This window comes from Mus musculus, chromosome 16 (assembly GCF_000001635.26).
Source record: "Mus musculus strain C57BL/6J chromosome 16, GRCm38.p6 C57BL/6J".
NCBI lineage: Eukaryota > Metazoa > Chordata > Mammalia > Rodentia > Muridae > Mus > Mus musculus.
In genome coordinates, this window is record NC_000082.6 from 59,452,844 (window position 1) to 59,470,296 (window position 17,453).

Below are 17,453 nucleotides of genomic sequence, written 5' to 3' on the forward strand. Positions count from 1 at the left end.
ACAGCAGCTTCAACCACTTATACTTCCACCAACAGTGTAAAATAATTAATTCCTTTTTCTTCACAACATTTGTATTTACAGTGATAGCCATTGTAACTAAGATGAAACAGAATTGTAAAATAATCTAAATCTATATTTTTTTGGGATAGTTAGGATGCTGGACACTTCTTGAAGTGACTCCTTGACATTTATATTTCTTCTTTTGTAGAACTCTCTTTACTATTATAGCCATTTTTAATTAGATTATTTGATTAACTAGTGTTTAAATTAATTAATTTGTTGTGGTTTGAATAGGTTTGCTCCCCCAACCCCCACACCATAGACTAATGTGTATGAATTCTTGGCCCATGAGTAATGGCATTACTAGAAGGTGTGACCTTGTTGGAGGGCTTGTGTCACTATTCAGGTAGACTTCAAGGTCTCGTAGGCTTAAGCACTGCCCATTGTAGAATTCTAGCCTCCTCCTGGCTGCCTATTGGACACAGTCTCCTTCTACTGCATACGAACCAAGATACAGAACTCTTAGCTCCTTCTCCGTCACCATATCTGCCTGCACACTGCCATGCTTCCTGTCATGATGATAAAGGACTAAATCTCTGAAACTGTAAGCCAGCCCCAATTAAATTTTGTCCTGATTCATTAACTGCCTTGGCTAAGACGTCTCTTCACAGCAATGAAACCCTAACTAAAACAGTGTTTTCTTAGGGTTTTGCTTTGTTTTTATTTCTTTGTATATTCTAGAATGAATATACAAACATGTCTAGAATATCAGGCCTTAAGTTTAGGTCCTTGATCCATTTGGGGTTGTTTTGTGTAGGGTAGGAGATACAGATGTAGTTTCATTCTTTTACATGTTGGTACCAAGGTTTCCCAGTACTGTTTCTTAAAAACGCTTTTCTCTATTTTTGACAACTTTGTCAAAGGCCAGGCAGCTGTAGTTATGGAGTTATATTTGGATTCTCTATTATATCCCACTCATCTATAAGTTATCTTTGGTTCCACAAGCATGGTATTTTTATTACTATGCCTCTATAGTATAACTTGAAATCAAATATGGTGTTACTTCCTATAATACTCATTTTGTTCAGGATTGTTTTGGCAGTTTGATCTTTTGTGCTTTTATATAAATCTTAAGGGTATTTTTTTTCTTCTATGTCTATGAGAAATGACCTTGAAACTTAATTTGATTGTGGTGGTTTGAATAGGAATAGCTCCCATAGCATCATGCATTTGAATGTTTGAATGTGTAGTCTTGTTGGAATAGGTGTGACCTTGTTGGAAGAAGTGTGTCATGGTGGGGGTGAGCTCTGAGGTCTCCTGTGCTTAAGTCATGCCCAGTGTGGCACATAGCCTCCTACTGCTGCCTGTGGATCCAGATGTAGAACTTTCAGTACCTTCTTGAGAATTATGTCTGCCTGCATATCTTCATGTCTCCCACTATGGGGATAAGGAACTAAATATATGAAACTGTAAGCCAAGCCCAATTAAATGTTTTCCTTTATAACAGTAGCTATGGTCATAGTGGCTCTTCACAGCAATAAAACCCTAACTAAGACATTAACACTGGGAGGCAGAGGTAGGCAGATTTCTGAGTTCGAGACCAGCCTGGTAAAACCAAAAACCAAAAAAAAAAAAAAAAAAAAAAAAAAAAAAAAAAAAAAAAAAAAAAAAAAAGGCATTACCATTGCCTTGAATCTGTAGATTGGCTTTAGTTGGAGGCCATTATTATAATATCCATATCTCATGAGCATGGAGTATCTTTTCCATCTCCTAATGCTATCTTCAATTCCTTTCTTCTAGTTTTTTTGTTTTATTGGAATACAGATTTTTAATGTGTGTCTTTATGATTTTCTAAATTTTGTCCTCTGATGATTTCCTTTCATCTTTAATTTTATTCATTTGTGCCTTCTCTCTTTCTTTTGCTTGATCTGGCAAAGTGTTTGTAAGTCTTGTTTATCTTTTCAGAAAATCAGTTCTTTGTGTCATTGATTCTTCATATTAGTATATTTTATTTAATTCTGCCTTGTTGTTAGTTTTTTCTCCTCACATACTGTTTCTTGATTTTATTTTATTTTCCTTGAATTTAAGGCTTTAAGGTACATCATTAAGTTAGTTCTTTCAAATCCTATTCATTTATGTCAGCACTTAGGGATATAAATGTTACTCCGGACTGCCTTTGTTGTATCCCATAGATTTGGATATGTTGTGTTCATTTTCATTTGAATCGAGAATTTTTTAAAATGTTCCTTGTTAGTTCCTTCAGTGACTCATTTATAAATAGTATGTTGTATAATCTCTCTGAGTTTATGTGTTTTCTGTATTTTCTTTTGATGTTGATATTTAACTTTGTTCCACTGTGATAAGATAGAATGAAGGATTTTTCAAATTTTCTATGTAGTCAAGATTTGTAGTGGTAGCTATTTTTGGCTGTAAATTTGACTACATCTGGAATTAACTAAAACCCAAGCATCTGGGTACAGCTGTAAGGGATCTTTTTTCTTGATTAAATAAGTTGAAGTGAGAAGATCCACTTTTAATCCAGACCTTTTGAGGCCAGGAAGATCTACCTTTAATCTGAGCCATACATTCTGGCAGCAGTTTATAGAAAAGACACATTGAAGGAAGGAAACGTTTGCTTTGTGTCTGCTGGCTCTCACACTCTCTAGCAAGTTCATTTGTTCACTGGCATTAAAGGCTACTTCTTTGAGAATCTGATGTATACTGAAGATCAGCTCAGACATCCAGCTTTGTGGGATGAACAACTACTGATTTCTTGAACCATCTATGGGTAGACAGCATTGTTGGATTAGCTGGATCATAGCCATTCTAATAAATTCCCTCCATATATATGTATATATGTGTACATATACATAAACATGTATATGAAGGGAATTTATATATTTGTGTATACATATGTGCATTTATATATATGCATGTGGATAGTAGATAGATAGATAGATAGATAGATAGATAGATAGATAGATAGATAAAATTATTCTATAAGTTCTGTTTTCCTGGAGAATCCTGACTAACACACTAGCTTTATGATTTCATATGTGGTCTATTTTGAAGAAAGTTTCATGGGCTACAAAAAATAATGCGTGTTCCTTAGGTGGAAAGTTGTAGATATTTGCTAGGTACATTTGATTTGCTGTTTCTTCTCACTGCAATGTTTCTCTGTAGTTTTTTTTTTTTTTTAATTTCAGGTTTTGTTGTATCTCAATGGTCTATCTGTTGGTGATGGTCATGTATGGGAATTCTTCACTTTTATGAAGCTAGGATTAATCTGAGGCTTTATAACAAGTAATAGTAATTTATGCAATTTGATGCATTTGTGCTTCATGTGCATCTATTTAGAATTACAGTATTCTGTTCACGGAGTGTTCCCTTACAGAGAATGATAAGACTTTACCACTTCTTATTAGTTTAGTTTTAAAGTTTCCTACCATCATGACCTCTTCTACCACCACCACCAGTCCCACTGTATAAACAGCAACCCCACTATCATCTCCCATGCGCGCGCGCGCACGCACACGCGCACACACACACACACACACACACACACACCATAGCCAGCCACCAAAGGCCAAAAACAGAGAAAACATTACAAATAATAATTTTTTAAAACTTTCCTTAGTGCTGAACTAAGCCCAGAAAGGAAATAGGAGGTTTTCCCTAATTCCAAATTCCAGAACCCAGTCTATAACAGTTAGCTCTGTCTCTAGACAAAACATGTCTTAGTTGAGTGCTTATTTGGGCTCTGGAGACAAAATAAATAAGACTATTTCTAAATGTGTTTCCATCACACAGCTCACTTACAAGCATGTAAAAACAGTAGCTTTTGGTAAACTGTGATCTATGAGCTTTGATCAATTACAGGGGTAACCCTAGATTGTCAACATGGAGAAAGATAATAGCATTCCTGTTCTGTAGAGAGTAGTCTTCTTAAGCATGCTGATAGCATATATTCAGATAAAAAAAAGTGCAGCAGATGACATGGCCCAATAGTATTCTGGGTAGGATAGAGCCCACTGATGATACTATAGCTTTTAAATACTTGAATTTGTGGTTGAATATTATTGGCTATCTGAGGCTAACCAGTCTTACGTTCTTGCATATTTATTTTATGTATATTCAACTTATTACAGAGTTTTCCTATTCTATAAAACATAGAAGGGAGATATTAATTCCAAAGTGTGAGTCCCCACCGATTCATTAACTGACTGCACAGAGTAGTCGTCATGTCTTCTTGATTCGGTAAAATAAGATAGTTTTAAATTGCTATGAACAAAATAGGCATTTTGAATAGATTTTACTCTGCAGCTTCCTATTTAAATTCTGAATAATTTCATCTAGAAAAGTCTCTCCAGTTTTGTTCATTTTCCAACTTCCCTAAAGATCAAGAAGGATTTTATTTTTCTCCAAAAGCAATTACTAACAGCTGCCTCCTAGACACTACTTGATGCTAGTGAGAGCCACTATCTCCCATTGTAAAACTCAGAAAAAAAAAATCAGTATAGATTCAATCAGTCATCCTTGCTGTAAAAATCATTAATAATTTACCTCTTCAGAAAAATAAGCCAGTTTCTTTGTAGTTAATCTGGCTTTGTTAGCATCATTAGAAGCAGTTTGTTTGTTTGTTTGTTTGTTTGTTTGTTTGTTTTCTTGTTTTTTGAGGGGGTTGATTGTTGTTGGCAACAATAGGAAGACTTGTTTAGTTTTGCTTTAAAAGAACAAATAGGCCCGGCCGCCGGGCCACCCGGCCGCGACACAGACGCTAGCCACGAGCCGGAGCCGTGAGCTGGAGCCAAGCGCGCTGAGGGCTGGACAGTCAGGCCTGGTCCCCACCATGAGTGCAGAGCTCAATGTGCCCATGGATCCCTCTGCCCCTGCCTGCCCTGAACCCGGCCACAAGGGCATGGATTACCGAGACTGGGTCCGGCGCAGCTACCTGGAACTCGTCACGTCTAACCACCATTCGGTGCAGGCACTGTCCTGGAGGAAGCTCTACCTGAGCAGGGCCAAGCTGAAAGCCTCCAGCCGGACCTCGGCCCTCCTGTCTGGCTTCGCCATGGTGGCCATGGTGGAGGTGCAGCTGGAGACCAAGTACCAGTACCCTCAGCCCCTGCTCATTGCCTTCAGCGCCTGCACCACGGTGCTGGTAGCCGTGCATCTGTTTGCTCTGCTCATCAGCACTTGCATCCTGCCCAACGTGGAAGCCGTGAGCAACATCCACTACCTCAACTCCATCAGCGAGTCGCCGCACGAGCGCATGCACCCGTACATCGAGCTGGCCTGGGGCTTCTCCACCGTTCTGGGCATCCTGCTTTTCCTGGCTGAGGTGGTCCTGCTCTGCTGGATCAAGTTCCTCCCAGTGGATGCCAAGGATCAGCCAGGCTCCCACAGCCACACGGGCTGGCAGGCCGCTCTGGTGTCCACCATCATCATGGTACCTGTGGGTCTCATCTTCGTGGTCTTCACCATCCACTTCTACCGTTCCCTGGTGCGGCACAAGACGGAGCGCCACAACCGTGAGATCGAAGAGCTGCACAAGCTCAAGGTGCAGCTGGATGGGCACGAGCGGAGCCTGCAGGTGGTGTGAGGGAGGCCGTTGCGATTTGCTACCAACCTGCACGGGAGGGCAACCCTCAGGCCACCACACAGCTGGTCAGAGTAGCCAAGGGGGCCGCCAGACAAACCCGGGCTGCATGAGATCCACCACACATCCCAAGAGCCACAGTGTGGGGATGGCTAAACAGACTGCCTGGATGCTGCTCCAATAATCCCATACTCCTGTCCCCGCATGAATAAGGGTCTAAAAGGAGTGAGAAAGCGTCCGTTTCATCATGGAGGCCGGAGGAAGAAACTCGACCACGTGGCCCTGGGGACTTCCTGGTCCAATCATATCAGAGAGCACTGTAGATCTCAGACGTCTGGACCTTGTGATTGGCAGGGCAGGGTGGTGAATTCCCAAAGCCAGCTGGGGGCTGGGGCTCAGGTGGGAGAGTGTTTGCCTAGTGTGCAGGAAGCACTGCCTAAACCAGGTCATCCCAGGGTCATCGAGGTGCTAGGGAGGTGGAGGAAGGCAGATCAGAGCTTCAAAGTTGTTCTTTGCTACATGGTCAGTTTGAGGCTACACGAAAAAGTCAGACACATGCACATGCATGCAGAAGAGCGCGCACGTGCACACACGTGCGTACACACGCACACACATGCACACAGACACACACAAAGAAGGGGCTGCTTGAGCGTGCAGAGGTGGGCCCGGGGCTGGCACAGGGTAACATGGCTTATGATGAAAGACAGGGATGTTCTACCAGATCTGTAGCTCAGCTTGGCTCTTTCCTCCCGATTGGAAAGGGTCACGGAGTGTTCAGGACCCTGGGGCACACAGCAGCTCAACAAGGGTAACAGATACTGTTATTGGAGTGAGAGTTTCCTGGTTCTAGAGAGACAGCCATAGGCCTGAGGGCAGCCATGCCACCCCCCACCCCCCCACCATGGACTGTGTCAACGCAGGCAGGGGCACCATCTCAGAGACCAGGCAGCTCAGATCCCTTCTGCCTGTGGCCCCCAGATGTTGAGAGGATAAACTGGGGAGACTTCCTGTTTTTGCAAAGTGGTTAGCCCTGTGGTTAGGCCTGTGGGTGGGGCAGGGACCTGGCCCAGCCTAATATAGGCAGCTATTCCCTGTAATGAGGCTATGGGCAGAGAAGGGGAGACTTCAACACCCCATTTCTGGGCCTACCAGACACTCCATGCAGGTCCCTGCCCTGTGTTTACACAGCTGTGTATGGGTTTGGCATTGTCACTACGGGCATCTGGCTACCCAGCTGGTATTGTCATGCATACTGTGCTATACCACACCAGCTTGCATGGGGGCCAGTACTTACCCATTCTGTCGCATTACCTAGAGGGCTGAGGTCTCTTACTCTGTATATAAATGGTCGCTGGGCTCCTGCGAGTACCACTTCCATCTCTTACAACAGCTTTTCTTTGGAGTCTGGATTTGGTGCCCGTGGGATCCTGGAGGGCCCCACCCCCATCCTAAAGTCTCTGGAAATGGGACATACTGCCAAGCATAAACTTCAACAGTCAGAGGGCCCTGGGGAGCCTGGTGGAGGTCTTCCTTGTAAAGTGTGACATCAGTGGACAGCCAGGACATAGTGTCCTGTGAACCCAGGAGAAACGTCCTCTGTCTTTCAAAGGCTGTATCCTTCAACACTCTCAGCCCCTGCACACATCTGTCTAAGACCTCTTGCGTTTCAGATCTCTGTTTTCCTGGGGTCTTTTTGGGAAGGCCAGCCTAGTTTGATTTGTTTGTCTTGCTAAAGAATGCTATAATCCTGGGTGGACAAGATGGCTCAGTGGGTAAAGGCGCTTGCCACCAAGCCTGGAGACCTGAGTTTAGTCCTAATCCTCTGACCCACAACCAAGTGAATATAACGAGAAAAACGATTTACTGTCAGCATCACTGTAAGTTGGTGTGCGAGCAGGGGAGGAGAAGATGACCTCTGGAAGGAGGCGCTCCCCACTCTTGGGCACGTTCTGAAATGGCATGCTGGGGGCTAAGGCTGGAGCCCAGTTGGTTGTGTGTTTGCCTAGCATACATAACTAGCAGCTCAGAATCCACACATGGCCAGGCACATCTGTAAGGTAAACCTTCAAGGGGTGGAGGCGGGAGGATCAGGGGTTCAAGGCCAGCTTGGGCTGGACAGACTCTATCAGGAAAAGGGGGGTGCTGCAGATGACCCCCATATTTAGGAATGCTTACTGCTCTTGCAGAGGACCAGAGTTCATCTCCCAGCACCTATGTAGGGCAGCTCACAACGGCCTGTGACTCAAGTTCTAGAGGATACAACACCCTCTTCTGGCCTCTACAGGCACCCACTCACATGTCCATATTTACACATACAAAATAAAAAGGGGATTCCCGCTAAACATTGAAAAAAAAAAAAAAAAGGAACAAATAAAACCCTTTCTTCCCCAAGTCAAGTGGAAGTAGAAAGTGACTCTTACTCTGGTTTGAGACCAAAAACTAAAACAAAAGACATAGGTCTGCGCATCATCATGTTCTCTCTACAGAGAAAAAATAAGTTGGAAAGCAAATCCAAGAAGCCTATGTTGATGATCTGATAATTCGTACTCACTCATGGCTCCTAAGGCCATGGTAAGCTCTTCAGGTTACTCAGAACAAAGAGGAGCGCAAGAATCTGGGACTACTGTTTATCAGTTCAGGACTAGATTAGAAATTATTGATATTATATTCGTTTAACATTTAATTGTATGATGCCTAAATAACTCATGGAATTAAATATAAACCACCTTATAAATCAGGCTCCCTAAGACAATGTTTTCTGCTTCTTATTTAAATTATTTTTAAGTCAGGTGCCAGAAGCAAAACCAGAATTCTTTATAACAAGAAAGACAAGCTAAACATTTATGGAAACTGTTTAATATCTGACTTACATTTTTCTATAGTTCCTCTTTATGAAATTGTCTTTGTGCCTTACTAAAGAAAACTCTTCTTGACAGATATCTGGAATGTACCATATTGATGCTGTTCAAGCCATGGCCTTCGATGGTTGCTACCATGACAGCGAGACTGATGTGGACCAGACTTCCTTCTCTCTACACTCAGAAGAGGACTCCATGAGTACAAAGTTCACAGGAAGCCCCTGTGCAGATTCATCTCAGATAAAAAGGAAATCCCTGGGAGGAAACGTTGGTAGAATCATCCTGGAAAACAACCACGTCATCGATACCTATTCTAGAATTGTATTCCCCACCGTTTATATAATATTTAATTTGTTTTACTGGGGTATATATGTGTGAAGAGGACTTCTCTGCTTGTTGACTTTTTCCTTTCTTTGCAGTACTCAGGGTGTTACACATGTTAAATAAGTATTTTACCAACCCCAGACTGAAGAGGAATGTTTTATGTAGACTTCCATTCGAGTCAGGTGGTATTTGTTTATTCCCTGGATATGAGTTGGACAGTTAAACTGGGATAGAGCCAGTCATGTCTCTTGGCCTCAGGAAGATGTAAACGATGACTGATTAACATTTAGTGCAATGTTCAGAGCCTTGGGGAAATTTGACTTTATAAGTAAGCATCATAAGCATGTGTATTATAAGGGAAATTTTTCCATCGGGAATAAATATTTTGCAACTATTTCATCTTAACACACTTTTCTAAAATTGATCTTTTTAAAGTAGGGAATAAAGCTGGACTATGGCAGTTATTCAAGGATAACTGATTTCTTAGTGTCTGCCAAATGACAAATAACATTGTCCTAAGAGAGAGCTTCCATCTTCAAGTGATTACGTTACACACAATTAAGAGTCCTGTGAAATTTCATATATTAGGATTTTTCGTAATTTCATTTATGTTTGTATTCATTACTTCTCTATAACAGTGATGTAAGAAAATGACCAAAGCAACTTTTAGAGGAAAGAGTTATTTGGTCCCACAGTTCCAGAGAGATAAGTGCCCAAGATGGCAAAGAATCATGACAGCAAGCAGCAGGCATGGTGGCAAGAAGAATTCCATACTTCCTAAATTTCCCTCAGCAGTGCCACCAACTTGGGGCTAAATGCGTAAATACATGACCCTATGGGTGACACTCTCGCTTAGACCACCACAGTGTTGGTCTAACTTCTCTTCATAATGTTCACTGGCTGCCTAAATGTATCACACACTTTATTAACTGTCATGTAGTAAAAGGAGAAAAAGAAATTCCCACCTCTCCCCCTGAATACATAGCTATTTAAGAATGGCAAACTAGTTGACAAACCAATTTAGTGGTTCTGGTGATGGAGTTAATGTACACTGTCCTAAAGGGGAAATGTCAAAGGAGGAGAAAGAACATCCGGGGAGAGGAGACTCTCACCGAATGAGCAACTGAGGGGTCTTTGGGCATCACACCAAGTAAAGAAACTGAATGCAAAGTATGTATGCCACAGCAATTTTCATTGCAAGAAGCAAATCAGGTCAAGTGGGCATTACATAAATGTTGTTCAGTAGGAAACCCTCTGTTCTGCATTCATTTTTCAGATTGGCAGTGTACACAATTCCGTGTGGGATATTTTATTTAAAAGGCACAATTTAGAGCAAATCCCTTGGCAGAAAGTCAGGAAATGTCCTCTTCTATACTTTGATTGCTGAAAACAAACTGAGAGAAAACATTAAATAATGTTAGCAGTTCAATGTGCTGCCTTTTATTTTACCACACAAACAAAATGATTGGAATTATTTAGGTCCAGTAAAAGAGACAAATAACTTTTGAATGACTAACAGTAATACTGATTTTGCCTCTTATGAGATACATATATTTCTAGAAAATTCTCTCCCTCCTACATACAAAACCAAAAAGATAATTCTTTCTAGATTATGGCTTTTCTGGTATGTATACTAATATTATATATACTTTCACATATACTTTCACAAATTCTCCGAGATTGTATTTTTCTAAGATATAATCCAAAAGTGAGCTAATATTTATCTTAAATTTTACCCATTTAGCTGTAAATAGACTACAATTTAAATTTTTAATTGTGTACTTAATAGCTGTTAAACTTGATTTAATAAGGATATTTTGTAGGGTTATATTTTGAAAATATAGTATAGATTAATCCCCTAAGTGGTTGACGTTCTATAGCCATTAGTATAGTTATAGTTGGGTTATATTTATGACTTTTAACAAATTCTGCGTGTGAATGTGTTAAATTGAAAATAATTTAGAAACAGAAACACCAGCACCATTCCCTCCATCCAATTCTCTGGCTCCCTGGAGATGGCTGTTTTTCACATCCCTTGAATTACAGCACTCGCAATACCTAATGCTTCCCCTGGGCTTATCCATTTCACCATTGTAAATCAGAGGCATCACTGGCTACACTTGGCAATCGAGGCTAGGAGAATGGGCCTCTATCACACTCCACATATTCTCCACATTCTCTTGGGGGCCATTAATGCACAACTGTTGGCCAATCAAATGTAACTTTTGCTAATATCTAGGAACACAGGCAGTATATCTTCCGGTAATAAATGTCTAATACTTAGAAATAAAATTCGTTTACTGCACCAGGGAATTATCAGACCATTCAGAATGAGCTGCAGGACGTAAGTCGGCATGCGTCTCATCACATCTGCCATTTGTGAAAGAGAACTGTTCCTGTTAGCTTCCTTGCTCCAAGGGAGACACAAGATTTCTGGGTTGGTTCTTACTTCAAAGAAAATGAAAGCATGGTTATCTGGAAAATATATATGAAACAAAGAGCATACACTAGTTACCTCATTTCAATTTTCACTTCATTTACTGATCACAATCCCGAACAGACTGCATGAGTGTTCGCCGAGGATAAGCCTGGATAAAACCAGGGATTTCAGAACACAAGCCTCTTTGTAAGATATTTTTAAAAAGCCAGCCAGCTTGTAAACCGCCTAAATATACAAATGTGCAAGTATGTAAACACTTCTCAAAGAAATCTATGGAAGAGTATTACATTAAGTTAGCTTTATGGTTTCTGTTATAATTTAAAAAAAAACATTTTCACTATTTAAAAAGACAATGGATCCCAATTGATTAAAAAATATGTGCAGCAAGAATGAAACATTTAATCTTTTTATTCTATTATTAAAAGTTTTCTTTTAATATCATTTTTTATGTGTTTTAGTTGGATTTATCTGGGATTTATCTATGTCTTACTAACATAAAAGTTAAGTTGCAATTAATTCGTTTTTCTTTTTTCTTTAAAATAGACTCTTCTCTCCTACCATACATCCTGACCACAGTTTCCCCTCTCTCCTCCTAGCTTTCTCCAACCTCCTCTCTTCCCCAGATCCACTTCCTCCTCTACCTCCGGTCAGAAAAGAGCAGGCCTCCAAGTGAAAACCAAACATGACAAAACAAAATAAAATAAGGCAAGGCAAGAGCCTTCCCACTGAAGCTGGACAAGGCAACCTAATAGGAAGAAAAGAGTCCCAAGAGCAGGCAAAAGAGTCAGAGACACACCCACTCTACTGTTAGAAGTCTCACAAATACACCAAGTTAAAAAGTCACAACATACATTCAGAGGACCTGGTACAGATCCATGAAGGCCCTATGTTTGCTCATTCAGTCTCTGGGAGCCCATATGCACCCTGCTTCATGGATTCAGTGGGCAGTGTTCTTCTGGTGTCTTCCATTCCTTCTGCCTCCTAGAATTCCTCCACACCTTCTTCTGTGGGATTCCCTGAACCCCCGGGGGAGGGACCCAATGGGGATCTCCAATTTAAATTCTCTTTTCACATAATGTCTGTGGGTCTCTGCATCTGTTCTCATCTGCTTTCTGAGGAATCCTCTCTGATGACAACTGGACAAGGCACCCCAGACCCTAGGTCTCTGGACTATCCAGTTTCTGGTTCCTGGCCATCCAAGTGCTGTCTGACATAGGCTTCTTCTTGTGGAGTGGAACTCAAGTTAAATGAATCGTTGGTTGGCCACTCCTACAAGTTCTGATCCACCATTCTCCCCAGCACATCTTGCAGGGTAGATAGATTGTGGGTAAAAGGTGTTGTAGCTGGGTTGGGTTTTACATTTCTCTTTTGGTAGCCTGCAGAGTACCTTTATCAAAAAGACTAGACAATAGGGGTAAAGTCTCCATGTAGACACCAAGTTGACCTCTCCAAATTCAATGAACTATGTGGATATTCTCCTCAGCAATGGGGCCCCATTGCCAGTTCTCAAAGAACAACCTTCTGAACTAGTACCAGCCTTCATTATTTAGGGGTCTCCATGGTACCCATTGGCCAACAACTCAACTGAAAGCAACCCAGTCCTGCCACTGGAAGACTTGCTTGGCTACAAGAGGTGGCCTATTGAGATTTTGTATCCTTCATTACTAAGAGGCCTCACTAGTCTCACACTCAGCTTCCAGGAAGATTCCACTGCTCTTGGTTTCCATACCATGCATTCCACAAGTGCCCCCCAATTCCAAACATCTCTCCTGCTACTTTCTCTTCTCATTCCACCCTCTACACACACACACACACAACCTGATCCCTCCTTCTCCCATGTACCCACAAAATCTATTTTCATTTCCCAGGGGGATCCGTGTGTCCCTTGTAGACTTCTCCTCTTTACCTAACCTTTCTGAGTATATGGATCATAGCTTGGTTATCATTTACTTAACAGCTAATATCCACTTATAAGTGAATACATATTATATTTGTCTTCCTTAGTCTGGGTTACCTCATTCAGAATGATTTTTTCTAGTTGCATCCATTTTTCCTACAAATTTCATGATGTCACCTTTAAAAGAGCTGAGTAATACTCTATTGTATAAATGTGCCACATTTTGTTTATCCATTCTTCTGTTGAGGGACATCTAGGTTGTTTTCAGTTTCTGGCTATTATGAATAAAGCCGCTATTGAGCAAGTGTCCTTAGGATGGAGCGTGCTTTGGGTATATGCCCAAGAGTGGTATAGCTGACTCTTGAGGTATATCTATTCCCAATTTTCTGAAGAACCACCATATTGATTTCCAAAGTGGTAAAAGTTTGCACTCTTACCAGCAATGGAGGAATTCCCTTGCTTCACATCCTTGCCAGCATGAGCTATGACTTGTGTTTTTGATCTTAGCCATTCTGATAGGTGGAATCTCAAAGGTCTGCCCTGATGGCTAAGACCTTGAACTTTTCTTTAAGTGTTTCCTCATCATTTGAGGTTTCTTTGTTGAGAATTGCAGCACTGTGGGCTACCTTGAAAGTTGAGTCCAGGGAAGAAGAAAGAGTGGAGAAGGAGAAGGAAATACTCTGGCAGGCATGACCCGTGGTTGAGCAGGAGGTACCTCCTTGAGTTAGGGACTGAGACACAGGGTCCAGTCTGGGAAGGGAGGCAAAGAGGTGGTCCGTGGGATTCACAAGAGATGTGGACAGGGAAAGGGAGGTTGCATCTAGTGTTCTGTTTCAGAGCTAGGGAGGAGTCTGGGGTTGGGTATGGGGAAACAGAACATGCATATTTTTCACAAAAAGCGAGATTTTGTACATACTTTTATTTACTATCTGAGCACTTACAGCGCTGTTTATCTTATGCTTCCTCCTGTGTCTGTTATGAGAGCTGACATGGGCCTTGAACTTGTGAAGGTACCTCCTATTGAGAAATGTATTTACATTGTGCTATTTGTAGCAAGATTTTATTCTTTGATTTATAAATGACATTCCGTGCTTTTATTCCTGAAAACAAAAAGAACATGGCGTGGTATAAAGTGCTTTACTGAATGGATGGATGCACTGTCATCCACCTAATCTATTTTTACATGCAAGGCATCAGAATATTTCCTATTGTATATTTTAGTAACTCTAAAATATTTAGAGATGAAATCAGCTCTGAAGACAAATAAATTTCTAGTAGTATTCAAATGTTAGCACTTTTTTCCTCAACAAGGATACACCCCCTCCCTCTTTTTTTTTTCCATCTGGACCTGCAACATCAGGCCTCGTCAGCTTTCCCACCTGTCTGCCCAGATGTTCTGGGTACACATTAGTATAAGAAGAAGTACTTTAAGTTTTAGGTAATTTTTATTCTAAGCAGAACTGCCTCTATGTCTTATTATAAGTTGGAATGATATAAAATGCCCATTTTAAAATCATCTCTATTTATTGAAGACTTGTTCCCTTCTATGGCTCCTATTGCTGCTATAAGCTTTTAGTAAATGTACTGGCTGTTTTTGTGTGCCAACTTGACACAAGCTAGAGTTATCACAGAAAAAGGAGCCTCCCTTGAGGAAATGCCTCCATGAGATCCAGCTATAAGGCATTTTCTCAATTAGTGATCAATGCGGGGAGGGCCCATTGTGGGAGGTCCATCCTGGGCTGGTAGTCTTGGGTTCTATAAGAAAGCAAGCTGAGCAAGCCAGGGGAAGGAAGCCAGTAAATAACATCCCTCCATGGCCTCTCCATCAGCTCCTGTTTCCTGACCTTGAATTCCAGTCCTGACTTCCTTTGGTGATAAACAGCAATGTGGAAGTAAAAGCTGAATAAAGCCTTTCCTCCCTGTAGTGGCTATTCCTGGTTGTCCACTTGACTATATCTGGAATGAACTACAGTCCAGAATTGGAAGGCTCACTAGTGATCCTAATCTGGAGGCTTGAGAGATAGAAGTTTCTGACCTGGATCTTGGTATGGAGATCTTGAGCCATGGTGGCTATGAATTCCAGAAGATTAAGACAGATCTCTGAGTTCAAGGTCACCTGAGATTAAAAGTGTGGTAGCGCACACCTTTGATCTGGGCTACATCTTCTGCTGGAGACCTACATAAGGACATTGGAAGAAGGAAAACACACACACACTCTCTTCTTCACCTGCTTGCCTTGTGGGACTGAGCAACTGCTAGATCCTTGGACTTCCATTCACAGCTGCTGCTGACTATTGTTGGGAACTGGACTACAGACTGTAAGTCATCAATAAATTCCTTTACTATATAGAGACTATCCATAAGTTCTGTGACTCTAGAGAACCCTGACTAATATACTCCCCAACTTGCTTCCTGGTCATGATGTTGTTTTGTGCAGGATTAGAAACCCTGACTAAGACAGTAAATGAGAAGAAAAGATGAGATGAAAATTTTGCCTATGAGTTATCACAAAACTATGATTTGTGGCCACAATGCATTATCTTGACTTTTGGAAGACTGGGTTAGTCTTTCTGAGGAAAGCCTGAAAGATCCTGGCAGAATGTAAAAGGACACAGAAGCCCTGAAATTGGCAAGATAGACGTCAGTGTTAGCAGAACTAGCTTCACTGATTTAGAAAAATAGAGGTGCACAATGCTCTGGCCACTCCTTGAACCTGTGTGTCTGCCAATGTTCTGACCAGGTGTGTGCCCATTGCTGCACCTTCATTAGACTCTTTCCTTGTACCCCTCCCATACCCATTTCTTGAGAATAGACATTGTTTAGATCTGGAAATCCCCTAATCTCCCCCTTCTCCTTTCCCCCATGAGGGCCTATAAAAACTGGGAACTCTTTCCCCTTGAGGTCGACTCCTCTACTCCTGCGTGGGATATGAGTCATCCCCAGAGCTCTGGCTTTCCCTGAATAAAGCCTCATGTGGTTTGCAACAAGCTCGGTCTGTCATGAGTTCTTGGGTGTCCGCTATTGTCCTGAGGTCTGAGCAAGGGGCTCCTCTCGGAGTCTTTCAAGCCTATCATTTCTAACTGTGCCATATATGATTCTATCATGTTAGCATGGAGATGAATAATAAAAATAGCAATTCCTAACTTATAATTACTATTATATAAAATTCCAGTGAGATTATACAACTCCCTCATCTATGTAAGGGGAAGGCACCATTCTGTACCTGAGGCAGCTGTAATTTCCTGGCAGTAAGTTTTACTCTTCTATGACCTCACTTATGGAATGAAGCCACCTCTTCTTACCACACAAGCATGTTCTTAACACATTCTACCAATGCATGAAGTTCTGCTTCATTTCAAAAGCCTATTGATTTTTCAACTTCAGTTGGACTCTCAACAGTGTAAATCAAAACACTGTGCTTTTTTTTTTGTTTTGATGTATTTTGCTTGTTGTTTTTTGAGACAAGGCTTCTCTATGTAGCCCTGGCCAAGCTGGAACTCACTTTGTAGACCAGGCTGGCCTTGAATTCTCAGAGATCCACCTACCTCTGCCTCCTGAGTGCTGGGATAAAAGGCGTGTGCTACCATTGCCAGCAAACAGGGTGGAGTTTTATGAAGGTGACTTTATTCATGATATTACTACAGAAAGGACATATATTAATGAAGAATATCTCACAATAAAGAAAGGGATCCAGGAATCAAGAAGTCAAGAAGGAAGAAAACCATGAGTCTTGTTATCTTAGGGTCTGTCTTCTCTTACAACACGTAAAGTCATGGTTATTCCCTGGAATCAAAAATTACGGGAGCAGTTATTGACATTGTAACACTTTAGCCACTGTGGCTGCTACAATCTCCTGCTGTACTATGATGTCACTGGTCTGTGATGGAGCCCAGTGTAGAAGAGATGCTTCCAAAGTCAAGACTTTCTAAAGTTTTATATACAAGCCTATGACCTTTAAAAGTCATGTAAAGACTCCATCATTTCCAAAACTAGCTAAGTCAACAGGCAATAAAGAGAGGGAAGCACCCCCACCCCCACCCACCGCTTCAGAGAACACTAATGCAGGCATGTCTGAGCATTGTACACTTCAAAGAGGTGCTATAACCACAAACCCACACATCAGATAAAGTTTTAGGGCAATCACACTTTCCTGAAATAACTTAAAAGATGTTTTGTTAACTAGGTTGTGCCTGCAGCTGGGGCCATATGTATATTAAATCTTGGATCAATGAGAAAGGGGCCTCAGGACCTGCTACATAGTTTTTAAATAAATGTGGAACTAGGGGATCAGGGTTGGGGGAGAGACTATTTTGTGACAATGAGTTCCAATCATTG

The 17,453-nt window shown here is 41.5% G+C and overlaps 1 protein-coding gene, 1 long non-coding RNA gene and 1 pseudogene across 2 annotated transcripts in view; 2 read left to right on the forward strand and 1 right to left on the reverse strand.

The window, feature by feature from the left end:
* Positions 1 to 8,896, forward strand: part of Gabrr3 (gamma-aminobutyric acid (GABA) receptor, rho 3) — a 54,358-nt gene extending 45,462 nt beyond the window's left edge. The window contains exon 9 of the mRNA NM_001081190.1: positions 8,536 to 8,896. Coding sequence (NP_001074659.1) covers positions 8,536 to 8,835 — 300 coding nt within the window. The 3' untranslated portion in view covers positions 8,836 to 8,896. The remainder of the gene's footprint in view (positions 1 to 8,535) is intronic.
* On the forward strand, positions 4,741 to 7,947 carry Orai2-ps (ORAI calcium release-activated calcium modulator 2, pseudogene; annotated as a pseudogene).
* Positions 8,897 to 14,028: 5,132 nt separating the features above from the next.
* On the reverse strand, positions 14,029 to 16,395 carry 1700022E09Rik (RIKEN cDNA 1700022E09 gene). The gene is made up of 3 exons (NR_040568.1): positions 16,342 to 16,395; positions 15,154 to 15,294; positions 14,029 to 14,218 (listed from the first exon to the last, which is right to left on the reverse strand). It is a non-coding gene; the product is annotated as an RIKEN cDNA 1700022E09 gene (long non-coding RNA).
* Between the last annotated feature and the right edge of the window lie 1,058 nt (positions 16,396 to 17,453).